This window comes from Spermophilus citellus (genome assembly GCF_964194105.1).
Source record: "Spermophilus citellus genome assembly, chromosome: 11".
Classification (NCBI taxonomy): domain Eukaryota; kingdom Metazoa; phylum Chordata; class Mammalia; order Rodentia; family Sciuridae; genus Spermophilus; species Spermophilus citellus.
This window is the reverse complement of record NC_138192.1, coordinates 73,512,621-73,532,144: the sequence shown is the minus strand read 5'-3', so window position 1 is coordinate 73,532,144 and position 19,524 is coordinate 73,512,621. Positions and strand designations below refer to the sequence as shown.

Here is a 19,524-nt window from a genome sequence, read left to right as displayed (position 1 = left end):
GCCAGCAAAAGTTTCAGAGGCAACAGTGGTAAAGGTTCAGGTATTTGATAATCAGTGGGAAAGTTGTAAATTGGGCAAGTCAAATTGTCTACCCAGTGCCAGTTACCACGAGCCTTCACTGGAGCCTCATTGATAAGGTTTTTGTGATATTTTGCATGTATTTCTTCCAAGGGTAATTCTGGCTCTCTAGAAGATTTAACAGGTTTCCTAATACCCCTTACTGAATCCCTATTTTGCTTTAACTCACTCTTGAGTAAGTTTGGTTGTTAATAAAAAAGGGTAGGAGTATTTCTCTGAGGAGAGCTGTTAATATGCTCCACCATATCATTTAGGATGTTTTTTTAAATTCCTATAACAGAATACCCAGTCAATAATTTAAAAAAAAATAAGGAAATTCATTGACTTACATAACAGCAAATCAGATTTCTGGTTGGGTTGATAGCAGCATAATGAAATTGCCATAAGTTCTTTCTTTGTTTCTTCTTTACAGTTCACACTGACAGCTTCATCTAAAACTAGTTCATCTTGTGGTCACCGGCTCGCTATCTACCTACCTTGCTTATTCATATTCAGCTTGAAAGTCTTCTTGGGTATCACTCCCAGAACAAGAAAGAACTTATTGAAAAATCACAAATGAAACTCTTGTCCTGTTTCTTTGCTTATTAGTGCAGTAGTTATTGGCAAGGGAGGGGGCAAGTATTCTTAAACTGATCAGATTCACCCCAGGACTGTAGTCAATTCTCCAGATTGTACTGCTGCTGCTCAGTGGGGAACAGGTTGCATAGAGCCATCACAATGACTGCAACCCCAAAAGATGAACATCCCCAAATTATCCATTTTTAAATTCTACATGGTTAACTTTGAAATGCTTTTGTAACAATCTACTGGGATAGGTATTATTGATCTGAACTTTAAAGATGAGGATACCAAGGTTGGAAGAAGTTAAATGGCTTGCCAAGTTTACACAATTAGGACATGACCAAGCAAACACTCAAATCTTTGTCTTTTGGCTTTAAAACGTTTTTTTTCACAGCTGTTCTTAAGATAACCAGAATAAATCAAATATTTAAAATAATATTCAGGTATTATGTCAATTATAGAAATTTCTGAGAAAAAAATATTACTTAAATTCTTCCTGGAAGACTTTAGTAATCATTTTTAAAAATTTATTAGAAATAAGGAAGTCTAAAGAAGATGAAGTTGCCTATCCACCTCTTCTACCTTGCAACGTAGATCTACGGCAGGTCACCGTAATTTCACATGATGAGTGGAAAAGAATTCAGGATAGCCTGGACAGTATGACAAGAGAAGCAGCAGCTTTTCGTGCAGAAAGAAAAGCAAAGAAAGAAATGCATTTACGATCCCAAGAAGTGGTAAAACACTGGACTAATACATATGCAGTAAGTATTAATCTTCTAGGAGTCCACATGCACTAAAAACTTGCTCTTGTTTCTTAATATTCATTTATACTTCTTTTACAAGGATTTTATGTGTAAACTGTCATAAAATAACATTGAAACATATTTTAAAAGCATTATTTAGGTATAAGTGACATACAACAAACAATTCATATTTAAAGTTTACATTTTGATAAGTTTTGATATATGTATATGCCCCAAACCCATTGTTAAAATTAATATAATGAACACATTCATCGCCCAAAAGTTTTCTCATGTCCTTTTTTACTCCCTCTGACTTCTATTTCTTCTTTCCATCCCTACTTATCTTATTAATGTAAATTTTATTCACCATAGTTACTTTGAGATTCATTCATATAATGTGTATATCAATTGTTTATTCATTTTTATTTTTGGACTGGGGATTGAACATAGGGTGCTTTACCACTGAATTATATCCTGAGTCCTTTTTATTTTTTATTTTGAGACAGGATCTCACTAAGTTGCTGAGACTGGCTTCAAGTTTTAAACCTCCTGCCTCAGCCTCCTGAGTTGCTGGAATTGCAGGTGCATACCCTCATGCACCTGGCTGTTTATTGCCAAGTAGTATTCTATTGTATGATACATAATAATTTGTTTATCTAGTTGCTGGTTGATGGTTTAACAGCAACTAAATGTTGCTATTTGAGTTATTTATCTCTTGGTCTCTTTCTTTCTTTCTTTATGGCTATTACAAATAAAATTGCTGTGAACATTCATATAGAAGTCTATAAGTAAATCATGCACTGTGGTGCATGCCTGTAATCCCAGTAATTTGGGAAGCTGAAGCAGGAGGATTATAGTTTAGCAATTTAGCAAGACCCAAAGCAATTTAGCCACATCCTGTCTCAAAATAATAAAAATTTTGGGCTGTGGGGCTCAGCGGTAGAGTGCTTGCCTCGCACGTGCAGGACCCTGGGTTTGATCCTCAGCACCACATAAGAATAAATAAGTGAAATAAAGGTATTGTGTCCAGCTACAACTAAAAAAATATTTTTAAAAAATAATAAAAAATTTAAAAAGGGCTAGAGATGTAGCTCAGTGGTAAAGCACCCGTGAGTTCAGTACTGGGGAAAAAATATACATATATATATGTATACACACACACACACATAAACTCACACATGCACACACATTTCCATTTCTCTTGAGTAAATATTTTAGCATAGAATGACTAAATCAAACAGCAGATGTATATTTAACTTTGTAAGAAACTTCCAAAATGTTATCCCCATGGAGTTGTAATTTTGCATTTCCACCATTAGTGCATAAGAGCTAATAGGTGTTAAGTATCCTATTGTAGTTTAAATTTGAATTTCTCTGATTACAGATGTTGTTGAATATCTTTTTAAAAATATTTTTTTAGTTGTAGATGGACCCAATACCTTTATTTTATTTTATTTATTTATTTTTATGTGGTGCTGAGGATAGAACCCAGTTCCTCATATGTAAGAGGCAAGCGCTCTGCTCCTGAGCCACAGTCCCAGCCCAAATATCTTTTAATTAACTTATTTTCTACCAGTACATCTATTTTGGTATAGTGTCTATTCAAATTTTGTTGCCCATTTTAAAATTAGGGTTGAATTCTTATTATTGAGTTTAGAGGATTTAAAAATGCATTCTGTCCTTTTCTTAGATATTAAATCCTTTATTAAGTGTTTTATTTGAAAATATTTCTTCCCTGTATGTGTCTTGGCTTTTCATTTCTTTACCTTATATTATGAAGAGCAAAAAATATTTTTTTGTTTTGTTTTGAGACAGTTCTTGCTATATTGCCATGCTGGAATTGAACTTATAGGCTCATTTGATCCCTTGCCTCAGTTTCCCAAGTAGCTAGGATTATAGGTATGTGTTACCAGGCCTGGTGTGTTAGTCAGGTTTTTGCCAATGTGACCAAAATACCTGACAAGAACAACTTGGAGAAGGAAAAGTCTATTTTAGCTTACATTTCAGAGATTCAGTGTATAGTCAGGCAGCTCCATTGCTTTGGACCTAACATGAGGCGGAACATCATGGCAGAAGGGCATGGTGGAGAATAGTTGCTCAGATAGAGCAACTATTAGAGAGAGGTAGGGATAAGGTGGAGAGAGAGAAAGAGAGAGAGAGAGAGAGAGAGAGAGAGAGAGAGAGAGAGAGAGAGAGAGAAAGAGAGAGAGATAGAGAGAGAGAAAAAGAAAAACAAAGGACCAGGGATAAAATATAATCCCGAAGGACATACCAACTTCCTCTAGCCATGCCCTACCCTCTCTTTAGTACCATCCAGTAATCCATTCAAATTATTAATCCATCAAATAATTAGGTTATAGCTCTCATAATGTAATAATTTTACCTCTGAACATTTCTGCATTGCTACATGAGCTTTTGGGCAGATATCTCATATCTAAACTGTAACATCTAGCTAAGAACAGAAGTTTGTTTGGTTTCTTTTGTTCGTTTGTTTTGGTACCAGGGATTGAACTCAGGGGGCACTTGCCCACTGAGCCACATCCCCAGCCCTCTTTTGTATTTTGTTTAGAGACAGGGTCTCACTGAGTTGCTTAGCACCTCGCTTTTGGTGAGGCTGGCTTTGAACTCATGAACCTCCTGCCTTAGCCTCCCTAGCCTCTGGGATTACAGACGTGTGTTACCATGTCCAGCAGAAGTTTTTAATCTTAGTCTAGTTTATCAGTTTTTCTTGTATGAATTATTCTTTAAAAGTTTATATAAAAAATCTTTACCTAACCTAAGATCACCAAGATTTTCTCCTAGAGTCTTAAAATTTTGTTTCACATATAGGTTTATGGGCTATTTTTAGTTAATTTTTTATATGTAGTGAGGTGTTAATTGAAATTTTTTGCACATGAATAACTAATTGTTACAGCATAATTTTTTTTAATATTTATTTTTCAGTTTTCGGTGGACACAAGATCTTTGTTTGTATGTGGTGCTGAGGATCGAACCTGGGCCACACACATGCCAGGCGAGTGCGCTACCGCTTGAGCCACATCCCCAGCCCACAGCATAATTTTTGAAAAAACTATCCTTTCTTCAGTGAATTGCCTTTGTTGAAAATCTAGTTGTTAGACTGGGGATGTGGCTTAATGGTAGGGAGATAGAGAAGAAGGAGGAGGAGGAGGAGGAGGAGGAGGAGGAGGAAGAAGAGGAGGAGAGGGAAGGGGAGGGGGAGGGGGAGGGGGAGGGGAAGAAGAGGAAGAAGAGGAAGAAGAAACAAAAGGAAACCCAGTTCCTTCATAGGTGTAGGTGAAATTACTGGATTCAATTCTGTTGATGTAGTCTTCTGTCATTACTCCAATAACACAGTCTTGATAACTGTAGATTTAATGTTAAGTCTTTAAATCAGGTAGTATCAGTCTTTCAACTTTCTGGGTTTTTTTGATTGTTTGTTTTGGTGGTACTGAGGATTGAACTCAAGACCTCATGCATGCTTAGCACATACTCTACCACTGAGCTACATCTCTAGATTTGTTTAGGCTATTCTAGATCTTTTACATTTCCTTATGATGTTTAGAATCTGTGTGTCAATTCCTGCAAAAAAAAAAAAAAAGGCATCTGGAAATTTGATTGGGATTGTGTTCAATTTTAGATCAATTTGGAGAAAATTTACATTTTGACATTATTGAATCTTTCCATTTATTTGTCTTTAATTTTATATAAAACATAAAAATATTTCATAGTTTTTATCCCTAAGCATTTGTTATTTTTGATGCTATAGTAAAATGGTATTTTGAAAAATTTCAATTTGCTATTATTGTTAGCTATAGAAATATAATTATTTTTTTCGTTATTGACCTTATATCATTCAATGTTGCAATTCTCACTTGTTCTAGTAAGTTTTTTTTTATAACTTCTGTGAGATTTTCCACATAGAGAGTCATGCATCAGAAAACACAATCAGTTTTTCTTTTTTCTTTCCAATCTGGGTACCATTTATTTCTTTTTCTTCACTTATTGCATTGGCTAGAACCACCTATACAATGTTGAACAAATAAAGTAAAAATGAATATTCTTGTCATTTTCCTAATCTTTTAAAAAAATATTTATTTTTTTTTAGTTGTAGATGGATACAATACCTTAGTTTTATTATTTATTTATTTTATATGGTGCTGAGGATTGAGCCCAGGGCCTTGCACACAATAGTCAAGCACTCTATTGCTGAGCACAACCTCAGCCCAGTAATTTTCCTAATGTTAAGATGGAAAGTACTACTTTCACATAAGAATGATGCTAAGTTTAGGTCTTTTGTACATGTTTCAAGGTGAGTGGAAGAAGTTGCTTTCTATACCTAAATTATTGAGTTTTGTTGGTTCTTTTAAAATTAGGAATAGATTTGGGGTTTTTTATTTGTTTTTTTTTTATTGGTTGTTCACAACATTACAAAGCTCTTGACATATCATATTTCATACATTAGATTGAAGTGGGTTATGAACTCCCAATTTTACCCCAAATGCAGATTGCAGAATCACGTCAGTTACACATCCACAATTTTACATAATGCCCTATTAGTAATTGTTGTATTCTGCTACCTTTCCTATCCCCTATTATCCCCCCTCCCCTTCCCTCACATCTTCTCTCTCTACCCCATCTACTGTAATTCATTTTTCTCCTTGTTTATTTTCCCATTCCCCTCATAACCTCTTATATGTAATTTTGTATAGCAATGAGGGTCTCCCTTCATTTCCATGCAATTTCCCTTTTCTCTCTCTTTCCCTCCCATCTCATGTCTCTGTTTAAAGTTAATCTTTTCTTCCTGCTCTTCCTCCCTGCTCTGTTCATAGTTGCTCTCATTATATCAAAGAAGACATTTGGTATTTGTTTTTTAGGGATTGGCTAGCTTCACTAAGCATAATCTGCTCTAGTGCCATCCATTTCCCTGCAAATTCCATGATTTTGTCATTTTTTAGTGCTGCGTAATATTCCATGGTGTATAAATGCCACACTTTTTTATCCATTCATCTATTGAAGGGCATCTGGGTTGGTTCCACAGTCTAGCTATTGTGAATTGTGCTGCTATGAACATCGATGTGGCAGTATCCCTGTAGCATGCTCTTTTAAGGTCTTTAGGGAATAGTCCGAGAAGGGCAATAGCAGGGTCAAATGGTGGTTCCATTCCCAGCTTTCCCAGGAATCTCCAAACTGCTTTCCAAATTGGCCGCACCAATTTGCAGTCCCACCAGCAATGTACAAGTGTACCCTTTTCTCCACATCCTCGCCAGCACTTGTTGTTGTTTGACCTCATAGTGGCTGCCAATCTTACTGGAGTGAGATGGTATCTTAGGGTGGTTTTGATTTGCATTTCTCTGACTGCTAGAGATGGTGAGCATTTTTTCATGTACTTATTGATTGATTGTATGTCCTCCTCTGAGAAGTGTCTGTTCAGGTCCTTGGCCCATTTGTTGATTGGGTTATTCGTTTTCTTATCATTTAATTTTTTGAGTTCTTTGTATACTCTGGATATTAGGGCTCTATCAGAAATGTGAGGAGTAAAAATTTGTTCCCAGGATGTAGGCTCCCTATTTACCTCTCTTATTGTTTCTCTTGCTGAGAAAAAACTTTTTAGTTTAAGTAAGTCCCATTTGTTGATTCTTGTTATTAACTCTTGTGCTATGGGTGTCCTATTAAGGAATTTGGAGCCTGACCCCACAATATGTAGATCTGAGCCTACTTTTTCTTCTATCAGACGCAGAGTCTCTGATTTGATATCAAGCTCCTTGATCCATTTTGAGTTAACTTTTGTGCATGGCGAGAGAAAGGGATTCAGTTTCATTTTGTTGCATATGGATTTCCAGTTTTCCCAACACCATTTGTTGAAGATGCTATCCTTCCTCCATTGCATGCTTTTAGCCCCTTTATCAAATATAAGATAGTTGTAACTTTGTGGATTAGTCTCTGTGTCCTCTATTCTATACCATTGGTCCACCCGCCTGTTTTGGTACCAGTACCATGCTGTTTTTGTCACTATTGCTCTATAATATAGTTTGAAATCTGGTATTGCTATACTGCCTGATTCACACTTCCTGCTTAGAATTGCTTTTGCTATTCTGGGTCTTTTATTTTTCCATATGAATTTCATGATTGCTTTATCTATTTCTACAAGAAATGCCATTGGGATTTTGATTGGCATTGCATTAAACCTATAGAGAACTTTTGGTAATATCGCCATTTTGATGATGTTAGTTCTGCCTATCCATGAACAGGGTATATTTTTCCATCTTCTAAGATCTTCTTCTACTTCTCTCTTTAGGGTTCTGTAGTTTTCATTGTATAAATCTTTCACCTCTTTTGTTAGGTTGATTCCCAAGTATTTTATTTTTTTTGAGGATATTGTGAATGGAGGGTTTTTCCTCATTTCCGTTTCAGAGGATTTGTCGCTGATATACAGAAATGCCTTTGATTTATGCGTGTTGATTTTATATCCTGCTACTTTACTGAATTCATTTATTAGTTCTAGTTGTTTCTTTGTAGATCCTTTTGGGTCTTCTAGGTATAGAATCATGTCGTCCACAAATAGTGATAATTTAAGTTCTTCTTTTCCTATTTTTATGCCTTTAATTTCTTTTGTCTGTCTAATTGCTCTGGCTAGTATTTCAAGGACTAAATTAAATAGAAGTGGTGAGAGAGGGCATCCCTGTCTTGTTCCAGATTTTAGAGGGAATGCCTTCAACTTTTGTCCATTCAGAATGATGCTAGCCTGAGGCTTAGCATAGATAGCTTTTACAATGTCAAGGTAAGTTCCTGTTATCCCTAGTTTTTCTAATGTTTTGAACATAAAGGGATGCTGTACTTTGTCGAATGCTTTCTCTGCGTCTATCGACATGATCATATGGTTCTTATCTTTAAGTCTATTGATGTGGTGAATAACGTTTATTGATTTCCGTATATTGAACCATCCTTGCATCCCAGGGATGAATCCTACTTGATCATGGTGCACAATTTTTTTGATGTGTTTTTGTATTCGATTCGCCAGAATTTTATTGAGGATTTTTGCATCTTGGTTCATTAGAGATATTGGTCTGTAGTTTTCTTTCTTTAAGGTGTCTTTGTCTGCTTTCGGAATCAGGGTGATGTTGGCCTCATAGAATGAATTTGGAAGAGCTCCCTCTTTTTCTATTTCCTGAAATAACTTAAAAAGTATTGGTATTAATTCTTCTTTAAAGGTTTTGTAAAACTCCGCTGTATACCCATCCGGTCCTGGGCTTTTCTTGGTTGGTAGTCTTTTGATGGCTTCTTCAATTTCATCCATTGATATTGGTCTGTTCAAATTGTGTGTATCCTCCTGACTCAGTCTGGGCAAATCATATGACTTAAGAAATTTATCGATGTCTTCACTATCTTCTATTTTATTGGAATATAGGTTTTCAAAATAATTTCTAATTGTCTTCTGTATTTCTGTAGCATCTGTTGTGATATTGCCTTTTTCATCCCGTATGTTAGTAATTTGAGTTCTCTCTCTTCTTCTCTTCGTTAGCATGGCTAAAGGTCTGTCGATCTTATTTATTTTTTCGAAGAACCAACTTTTAGTTTTGTTAATTTTTTCAATAGTTTCTTTTCTTTCAATTTCATTGATTTCTGCTCTGATTTTAATTATTTTTTGCCTTCTGCTACATTTGCTGTTGTTTTGCTCTTCCTTTTCTAGGGCTTTGAGATGAAGTGTGAGCTCATTTATTTGTTGGTTTTTTCTTTTTTTGAGGAATGACCACCAGGCGATGAATTTCCCTCTTAAAACTGCTTTCATTGTGTCCAATAGATTCCGATATGTTGTGTCTGTATTTTCATTTATGTCTAAGAATTTTTTGATTTCCTCCTTTATGTCTTCTGTAACCCATTGATCATTCAGTAACATATTGTTCATTTTCCATGTGATGTAGGATTTTTCCTTCCTTCTTTTATCATTGATTTCCAGTTTCATTCCATTATGATCAGATAAAATGCATGGTATTATCTCCACCCCTTTATATTTACTGAGGGTTGCCCTATGGCATAATATATGGTCTATTTTTGAGAAGGATCCATGTGCTGCTGAGAAAAAAGTATATCCATTTGATGATGGTTGATATATTCTATATATGTCAGTTAAGTCTAGGTTATTGATTGTGGTATTGAGTTCTATAGTTTCTTTATTCAACTTTTGTTTGGAGGATCTGTCCAATGGTGAGAGAGGTGTGTTGAAGTCACCCATAATTATTGTGTTGTGGTCTATTTGATTCTTGAACTTGAGGAGAATTTGTTTTATGAATGTCGCAGCACCATTATTTGGTGCATAAATATTGATAATTGTTATGTCTTGTTGGTGAATGGTTCCTTTTAACAGTATATAATGTCCTTCCTTATCCCTTTTGATTAACTTAGTCTTGAAGTCGATTTTATTCGATATGAGGATGGCCACCCCTGCTTGCTTACGAGGACCGTGTGCGTGGTATATTTTTTCCCATCCTTTCACCTTCAGCCTGTGTATGTCTTTTCCAATCAGATGTGTCTCCTGGAGGCAGCATATTGTTGGATTTGTTTTTTTAATCCATGATACCAGCCTATGTTGCTTTATTGGAGAGTTTAAGCCATTAACATTCAGAGTTACTATTGATATATGGTTTGTACTTCCAGCCATGTTTGATTATTTATCCTTTTTAAAAAAATTTAGTTTGTTTCTCCATGATTATCTTTCCCCTCGCCCTCTGTCTTTACCGAGGCACTTCCCACTGATGGTTTTGGTTATTGTTTTTCATTTCTTCCTCGTGTAGTGTTTTGCTCAAAATGCTTTGCAATGCTGGTTTTCTGGCTGCAAATTCTTTTAACTTTTGTTTATCATGAAAGATTTTTATTTCGTTGTCATACCTGAAGCTTAACTTTGCTGGATACAGAATTCTTGGTTGGCATCCATTGTCTTTCAGTGTTTGAAATACATTGTTCCATGACCTTCTTGCTTTCAGCATCTGTGATAAAAAATCCGTTGTTAACCTTATTGGTTTACCCCTAAATGTAATCTGCCTCCTTTCTCTTGTAGCTTTTAATATTTTCTCTTTGTTCTGTATATTGGATATCTTCATAACAATGTGTCTTGGTGTTGGTCTACTGTGATTTTGTGTGCTCGGTGTCCTGTATGCATCTTCAATTTGTATATCTGTTTCCGTTTTTAATTTCTGGAAAGTTTTCTGTAATTATTTCATTCAGCAGGTTACTCATTCCCTTGGTTTGAATCTCTGTACCTTCTTCTATCCTGATGACTCGTAAGTTTGGTTTTTTTATGTTATCCCATAACTCTTGGATGTTTTTCTTGTGATTTTTTACCAGCCTTTCTGAGTTGGCTAGACTCTTTTCAAGATGATACATTTTGTCTTCATTATCTGACGTTCTGGCTTCTACTTGCTCCACTCTGTTAGTGATACTCTCAATTGAGTTTTTAATTTGGTTTATTGTTTCCTTCATTTCTAGAATTATTGTTTGATTATTTTTTATAATCTCTATCTCCTGATAAAGATGCTTAACTTCTTCTTTTATCTGTTTATGTAATTCATTCTCAATGTGTTCTTTCGCTGCTTGAATTTGCTGTCTCGTATCCTCTTTAAGGTTCCATTCCATCTCTCTAAGGTGTTCCTTGAGTTCTTTATATGACCATTTTTCTGATGACTCTAGGTCCTCCTGAATATTTAGGCTGTCCTGCATTGTTTGTACTCCTTTTCTTCCTTGCTTTTTCAAATTGCTCATGTTACTTCTTGTTCTGTTTGACTGCTGAGTTACTGTTTACTCCTATAAATTTATTTGATGCTTGGGAGGAAAGGTATTAGAAGGGAAGGGAAAAAGTCACTAAAGAGAATGAGAGTAAGCAGGTAGAATTCAAGGAAGGGGGAATAAGAAAATTGAAAAGAAATGAAAAGACAAAAGAAGAAGAAAAAATAGGAAATAAAAAAAGAAAAAAAAATTAAAAAAAAATAAAAAAAATTAAAATTAAAATTAGAAGACATAAAAATTTTTTAAAAATTGTTTAAAAAAATTTAAAAAACAACAAGAAAGAAAAATGAAAATGAAAGAAAAAACCCACATCAAAAAAAAGAGAAAAAAAAACCTAATAAATGCAGTCTTAGAGTTTGATTAACTTCTCTTCCAGTAGGTGGCGCTGTGCCCACCAGGCCAAGTTTCTCCTGTCAATACACGGGAACCAATCAATGTGCAGCAGCTCCTCCTCCCAGACTGGGCAAGTCTCCAATCCTGAGTGCCTAGGGCCTCCTCTTGTGTCTAGTCACTTCCCCACTTTTCCGCTAGCCAGGCCCCTCTCACGGGTGCCGCTCACCACAATACTGGCTACACGCCAGGTCTGCTGCTCCCGGGAGCCCTGTTTTCATGAACGACTGGGCACACTCGCCCAGTTTGCCTTTCCCTCAGACCCTAAGTTTGTAGAGCTTGGGGCTGAGAATCCTCAGCGAATTTTACTTGCCCTCCGGTAGCCACGCCCCCGTTAGCTGGTGCAAGAGACCTCAGTTGTCAGCACTGGTGGGAGCGGTTTCCGGGAGTTTCGCGCCTCGGGTCCCGCGCCACGTCTGATTTCCTCGGTCTGGCTATCGCGCTCACGGGAGAGCTGGGAGGGGCCCTTAAGGTTTCCCCGATGTGTGGAGAGGGAAGGCTAGGGAATTACACACCTGTAGCCACAAGTTTCAATGAAGTTATCTCCTCCGCCACAGTCTGGTGACGTCAGTTCTCTGCCATAGTGGTATCTCTTGCAAATGGCGACAGTTCGTTTCCCTTTGCCGGGTGACCAATGCAACGGGTGGGTCCTTACTGTCTCTCCCAAGCCCCGTTTCAAACCTGTGGCCACTACCTATGAAGTCTCGGTTGGCATTTACCTCCGTAGAACCAGAAGGGCCGACCAGTTGTTTCAGCTGGATGGATTAGTGCTGAGTCACAGCTGTTTGTCTGCGGGAAGCAGGCAAATGGGAGCTTGAATTCAGCCGATCCGGGCTCAGTGTGTGTTCTGAGAGGCCCAGACAGTTCGCCCCAGATTCATGTCAGTTCAGCATTGCCTAGTGATCCTGAGCAAACAGAATTTAGATTGTTTACGACTCCCTATGCCCGCACAGCTGAAGAGGTCAGAGACTTGATCTCTCCGCGCACGCCACCATGTTGGAATCTTTTTATTTGTTTTTTTATACTGCGGATTGATCCTAGGGTGCTTTACCACTGAGCCACATCCCCAGTCCTCTTTATTTTTTATTGTTGAGACAGCATCTAAGTTGCTTAGGGCCACTAAGTTGCTGAGGCTGGCCTTGAACTTGAGAATCCTCCTGCTTCAGCCTATCAAAATCACTGGGATGTGCCACTGGTACCCTGCTTGGATGTTGGATTTTTTTTTTTTTAGTGCTCTTTGGTGCTCTCTATTAAGATGATTATGTTTTTTTTAATTTTCCAGTTTGTTATTTATGATATATTGATTTCTTTTCCTTTTTTTAGAGAGAGAAGAGAGAGAGAGATAATTTTTTAATATTTCTTTTTCAGTTTTCGGTGGACACAACATCTTTATTTTATTTTTATGTGGTGCTAAGGATCGAACCAGCGCCCCGTGCATGCCAGGCGAGTGTGTTACCGCTTGAACCATACCCCAGCCCAATATTTTCAAAACTTAACCAAGCTTACGTTCCTGGAATAAACCCCTGTTGGTCATGATGTATTTCCTTTTTATAGATTCAGTTTGTTAAAATATTGTTGGTTTTTTTCTGCTATGTTCATGAAGGATGTTGGTCTATAGTTTTCATGAAATGTTTGTCTGGTTTTGTTATCAGAGTAATGCTGTTTTATGTTTAAAATGCAAGATTGCCCAGAAAGATAGAGGGCTTGAAATTATCATGGCAGGTTTTCATCATCTGCCTCTTACTTGTCTTGTCTGCTTGCCTATCTTTCTCTTTAGAATTTCATAGTGTTGAGCTGGGGTTGTGGCTCAAGTGGTAGCGTGCTCACCTAGCATGTGTGGGGTGCTGGGTTCGATTCTCAGCACCACATAAAAAATAAGATGGGGATATTGTGTCCACGTAAAGCTAAAAAAATAAATATTAAAAAAATTTCATAGTGTCCTTGCTGTGCTTCTCTGTTTCTTCTAGATTCCCTTTACCTAGGAGATAACAGTAACCCAGATTAATTCCATATACATGAATGAAATCTACTTCAAAGTGGGAAGGCATCCCCTGATTCCTTTTGTTATCTCATGTGGGGAGAAATGCTAGGAAAAGGTTATCCCCACACACACTTTCCTATATCATTCGAGGCACAGGGAAGCACAATTGTTTTCTGTGTTCTAATAGAATTGTTAAAACTACAGGTAAGTGTAAGTTCTGTTTAGAGAATTCTCACTTTTTTAACATTGCACATTTCTTTACTTAGTTGAAATATATATTATTTATATTTGGAAAAAGACTAGATAGCTTCTGGTATGTTGCTTTAGGAATATTATTCATATTTTACTAATTTTTTTTCTGGAGGAGAGATGAGTTAGATCATGTCTGGTATCATATATGTAACAAATGGCATTCTGAAAAAGGGAAAGGAAACTGATTAGTGGTTGCCAAAGGCTGCAGGTGTGGGGAGGAGTTGATTGTAATGGGGCATAGGGAAATTTGGGGGGAGAATTGAAATGTTCTATAAATGAGTATATTGTAATATGAAATAATAAAAGGTAGTATGTACATTATAATCTAAAAGTCTTGGTTTTAAAAAAAACTACTACATAAATGGATGGAGTAATGCTATATACCTTTTATTTTGCTTGTATACTCAAGTAACACGTTAATGCTACTTTAACACTCACTCCATGAGTGTTAAAGAAGAATAAATGAAGGTCCAGCTTACTATCAGCAAGATTTAGTATAGACCCATAGCAGTTAAAACTGTGATATAAGCACAGAGATTATAATAAGTCTGATGAGACAGCCTAGAAACCCATTTTATATGTGGGAACTTGCAGATGATGGAAATGTTATTCCAAATTAGAAGGGAAAGCATTCCATAACTGGTACTCAGGTAACTGACATATGACAGCGATTAAATTATATCCCAATGGCACAGAATACAGAAAAATGAATTTTAACTAAGTTAAAGACCTAAATTTAAGCATAGGTCATAGATTCTCATGAGGAAATCAGGACAAGTAGGATTTTCTTAAGAAATAGAAAGTGTGACCAATAAAGGAGAAGAAAGACCTTGAATGACATAAGACAGTCAGTAAACTCAGAGGTGTAGAAGAACATACAAAATATGCCATTATTTTTAGTTAGTTGTGTGTGTGCGTGCATGTGGGGTACTGGTGATTTAACCCAAGCCCTCATACATGCTAGGCAAGCTCCCTATCACTGTGCTACATCCCCTTTTAAAGTTATATTTTGAGACTGGGTCTTGCTAAGTTGCCCAGGCTTGTCTTGAACTTATGATTCTCCTGCTCCAGCCTCCCCACTAGCTGGGATTATAGGCGTTCACCACCACACCCAGTTCTACTGTCAGTTTTTTAAAGAAGCAAAAGCTGTAAGATATATATTTATTATATAAACACCAAGAGAAACTTTAGAAGTACAAACACCGAAACTAGTAATAGTGGTTATCATAGACTAAGAGGAGATTGCAGCTGGAAGTTAGGGTTGAAGAAGTATTATATACTTCTAAAATAATTTTGGATTTTGAGCCATGTAAATATGTTACCTTCTTAAACAATTCAATTTAAACAATTAGCTCCAAGGCTGCGACGTGGCTCTGTGGTACAGCACTTGTCTACTATGCACCAGGCCCTGGGTTCAATCCTGGCACCACAAAAAATAGCTTCTACTGGGTGTGGTGATGCATACCTAATCTCAACTACTTAGGAGGCTGAGGTAGGAGAATTTCAAGTTTGAGGCCAGCAAGTTAATGTGACCCTCTCTCAAAATAAAATTTTAAAAAGATTTGGGAATGTAACTCTGGTAGATTACTTCTCTGTCATGCCAAGGCCCTGGATTTGATTGCCTGTATCTACCCCTACCCCACCACACACACACACACACACACACACACACACACACACAATTAGGTCCAAAATGTAACCTTGTGATTATTAGTGAAATAAGAAAATACAATAAAATCTTGTGATGAAAGCTCAAATTATAATGTTAAATTTTGGTAAAATTAAATTGACAATGAAAACAAAAGATTGCTTTTGGGCTGAGGGTATAGTGCAGTGGTGGAGCACTTGCCTAACATGTGTGAGGCCCTGGTTCAATTCCCAGCACTGGAATAAGATAAAAGTTTTCTTTTTTCTTTTTTTTACAGGGGATGAAACAACAGAAACTTAAAGCTAAAAAGAAGCGTGATGAAGAAATTGAGGCAGAAAGAAAAATTCTTGATATAGAAGAAGAAATATACAAACAAGGAGAAAGAAAAAAGGCCATTGAACATGCAAAGCAGTATCAGTTTTACCAAACAGAAAGAATGAAACACTTTCATGTATTACTTGGGTTTTCTCTTCTTATATATACATATATATTTTAACATATGTACACAAATTAGACATTATTTTCCTAAAATACTGCATTTTTTTTTTGTAGTCAGGACTTCTTCTCAGTAGAGTCATGAAGGAACGTGATGCCCAGATTGAATTCCAAAAGAGAAATTTAAAATCAGATAAAAAATGGGAAGAACAATTGAAACTCAACATTGAAATGGCTTTTAAAGAAGAGCAAGAAAAAGCAGAAAAAAGACAAAGAGAAAGAATAGCTCTTGCCAATGCTCATCTAAAACAGTATGTATACATAAATTAACTTTTTAAAAACTTTTTCTTATAATGGATATTGCTTTTTTATCCCCCTGTCAATGAAAGTAATAGAGGCTAAAATACTTAATAGAAAAAGTATAGAGAGGGTAGGGAGCTGGGGATGTATTAATAGAATACTTGCTTATCATCTTAGAAAGAAGCTGATTTTGATCTTCAGCACTGAAAAAAAAATGTTAAAAGTCACTGTCACTCCTAAATTACATGTCAGTTACAATTGCTGTAGTAATGCTGCATAACAAACAATGATATATCCTAGTTCCATTCAACAATAAACATTTACTTTTCATGCATCTGTTGGTTGACTGTGGTTGGTGCCCTAGGCTGGATTTAGCTGGGCAGCTTCTGTTTAAGCAGCAGGACTGAGTTTGCTCATTGCTGTGGGCTATGGGGAGGATTCTGATCTATTCCATGTCTTTTCATTTTGAGGTTGAGGATGAAGAAGCCTCCTAGGGTAAACTCATCTCATGATGTTGAGAGACTTACAAGAAAATAAGCTTGTAACAATGTGCTCAAACTAAAGTCAAAGAATAAGGAGGGTTGGGCGTGGTGGTGCATGCCTGTAATCCCAGCTACTTAGAAGACTAAGGCAGTAGGGTTGCAAATTGGAGGACAACCTGGGCAATTTTGCTAGACCCTGCTCCAACATAAAATTTTTAAAAAGGACTGGGGATGTAGCTCAGTGGTAGAGCACTTGCCTAGCATGTGAGAGGCCCTGGATTCAACCCCGAGTACCACAAAAAGACAAAGAAGGTCCTTTTGGTATAACACAAGTCTAAAGCCAGTCACGTGGCCAATTTTAACAGCAGTAGAACAGAGAAGTAGACCCCCTTGGAAGTGGTGAGGGGTAATGAATCTTTTTTTTTTTTTAAACCAGTAATCTAATCAAGAACAGGAAATTATTTTTATTATTTTGGCTGGAGTCTTGCTATATTGACTGGGCTAGTCTTGAACATGTGGGTTCAAGTGATCCTCTCTCCTCAGTCTTCTGAGTGTTTGCAACTACGCATGTGACATCATGTCTGTCTGAGATATTTTTTAAAAAATTATTTTTCATTTGTTAGTTTTAGGTGGACACAATATCTTTATTTTACATTTATGTGGTGCTGAGGATCGAACCCAGCGTCTCACACATGCTAGAGGAGCACTCCATCACTAAGCCACAACCCGAGCCCTGTCTTAGACATTTTTTGATGGTGGAGACATCAGGTTCATTGACATATAATTTACATTTAGTAAAATTCATCTTTTAAAAAAATATGTAGCTTGGAGCTGGGGATATAGCTCAGTTGGTAGAGTGCTTACCTTGCATGCCCAAGGCTCTGGTTTCAATCCCCAGCACTACACAAATAAACACACACACACACACACACACACACACAAAGTATATAGCTGCATAATCACCACCTACATCAAGATATTTTCATTAACCTAAAAAGTTTCCTTCATGACCCTTTACATAAGTTTTCTCCCCAACCCCTTGCCCATGGCCATCATTGATCTACTGATACAGATTTGTTTCTTTAAATGTATGTACTCACATTTTATAAAATGAAATTGGATTAACAATATCATTTTATTAAATGCTTTTTTCACTTACTTGTATGTCATATTTATAATTATTAATTACAGATGTCAGAGTGTTTGCATCATAAGCTCTGTTTTGATTCTCAGCAATACAAAAGGAAAAAGAAAAGCAAACAGAGTCACAAATGTCTATGTGTCATTTTCAGTTATTCCTGTCCTTTGTAAAAAAAAGAAGAGAAACCTTTGGATTTGTTGTAATTTTTTTTATTTAGCAGTGTAAAGATCTAAGGGTTTGTACAAGTTAGAAATGGAGCCATTGGCAGAGAGAAGCAAGCAATTGACAAGTGAGTCTCCTGTAGTTAAGAAATCCCTCTCTGGGGTTGGGGTTGTGGCTCAGTGGTAGAGTGCTTGCCTAGCATGCATGAGGCACTGGGTTCGGTCCTCAGCACCACATAAACGTAAAATAAAGATATTGTGTCCACCTAAAACTTAAAAATAAATTTTTTAAAAAAGAAATCTTTCTTTCTATATTGTGACTTGGAGATAAAGTTAGCAGCCTAACCTCCATCAAGCTACTTGGCAAGTACTAACATCTTCACAGGCTGTCTGCCTACCCATATCCTTGTATGTAAGCTCTGTTTGGCTACAGAATCCCCTTTTCTTGTGGTGTTGGCAATAGGTCAGAAGTTCAAGCAGGCTTGTTTTATTTGTTTTTTTTTTTTTTTTTGATGTATCTTCTGTTCCATCTAGGAAACGTTCAAGCTGGTCCCCCTGGTGAACACCTTGTAATCCCAGTAACTTGGAAAGCTGAGGCAGGAGGACTGCAAATTTGAGGTCAATGTGGGCAATTTAGTGAGATCCTGTCTCAAAATAGAAGGAGAAAAAAAGGAGGATTGGGGATGTAGATCAGGCTTCCAGAATAATTCTCTCTAGAGAGAACTAACTGTAGGTTCCATAAAAACCCCTTTAATCTCTTCATACTCCCAGTGTCCTAAGGACCTCTCACTAGGTTATACTTCTTAAAGGTTTTGCCTTTAAGGGTTAAGGGTTAGGGTTAGGGTTAGGGTTAGGCAAGGAGCTAAAGTCTCTGCAACAGATATGTGAAAGTGGATTTTTCCAGCTTCGATCAAGTCTTCACATGATTACAGCCCCAACTGACATCTTGTCTGAAACTCTTTGAGAACCACCCACCTAAGTCACTCCCAGGTTCCTGACTCAAAAAAATGGTATAAGACAATGAATGACCACTGTCTTAAGCCACCTCATTTTGGGGTAATTAGTTACTCATCAATCAATTACTGAAACACATTGTACAACTTCTGATAGATACTCTTTCTGGTGTGCCTAAAGTTGAGATTTTTCTTACTTTATAAATAATTCCTAGGCTCCAGACCTGAGCAGGCTGTTCCACTGTGGGGGGTTGAACAGTGTAAGAGTCTACCTGTGTCTGATGGGGATAAGGCAAATAAGCAACCATGGTGACATCACCATCTCCAAATAGAGATATTTCACCATGAACCTTAAACATAATTACTAAAATAAACTTAACAGTATCTGTTGGTGCTACAATAGCTCTCATTCTTTCTATGGATAGCTAAGTCCTTCTCTTAGAAAGAGGCTCATAGGCCTTGTTTATAAAAGACTCAGATTACTATCAATACTATCAGTTTTTCAAAAGAAGGAAAAATCATCAATAGGATAGTTTGCACCACTTTTCCCTGGTAAGATCATCTAGGGAAAGGGTAGAAAGAGAAAAGAGGGCTCAAGTGATCTCATCTATCTTATAGATTT

General features: G+C 36.8%; 1 protein-coding gene across 1 annotated transcript in view; it reads left to right on the top strand.

Moving 5' to 3' along the window:
- The window catches only part of CFAP210 (cilia and flagella associated protein 210), a gene marked incomplete at both ends in the record, with an annotated part of 46,445 nt that overhangs the window by 4,715 nt on the left and 22,206 nt on the right, over positions 1-19,524 (top strand). Inside the window, 3 exons of the mRNA XM_081262091.1 lie at positions 1,174-1,400; positions 15,708-15,881; positions 15,983-16,176. Coding sequence (XP_081118217.1) covers positions 1,174-1,400; positions 15,708-15,881; positions 15,983-16,176 — 595 coding nt within the window. The remainder of the gene's footprint in view (positions 1-1,173; positions 1,401-15,707; positions 15,882-15,982; positions 16,177-19,524) is intronic.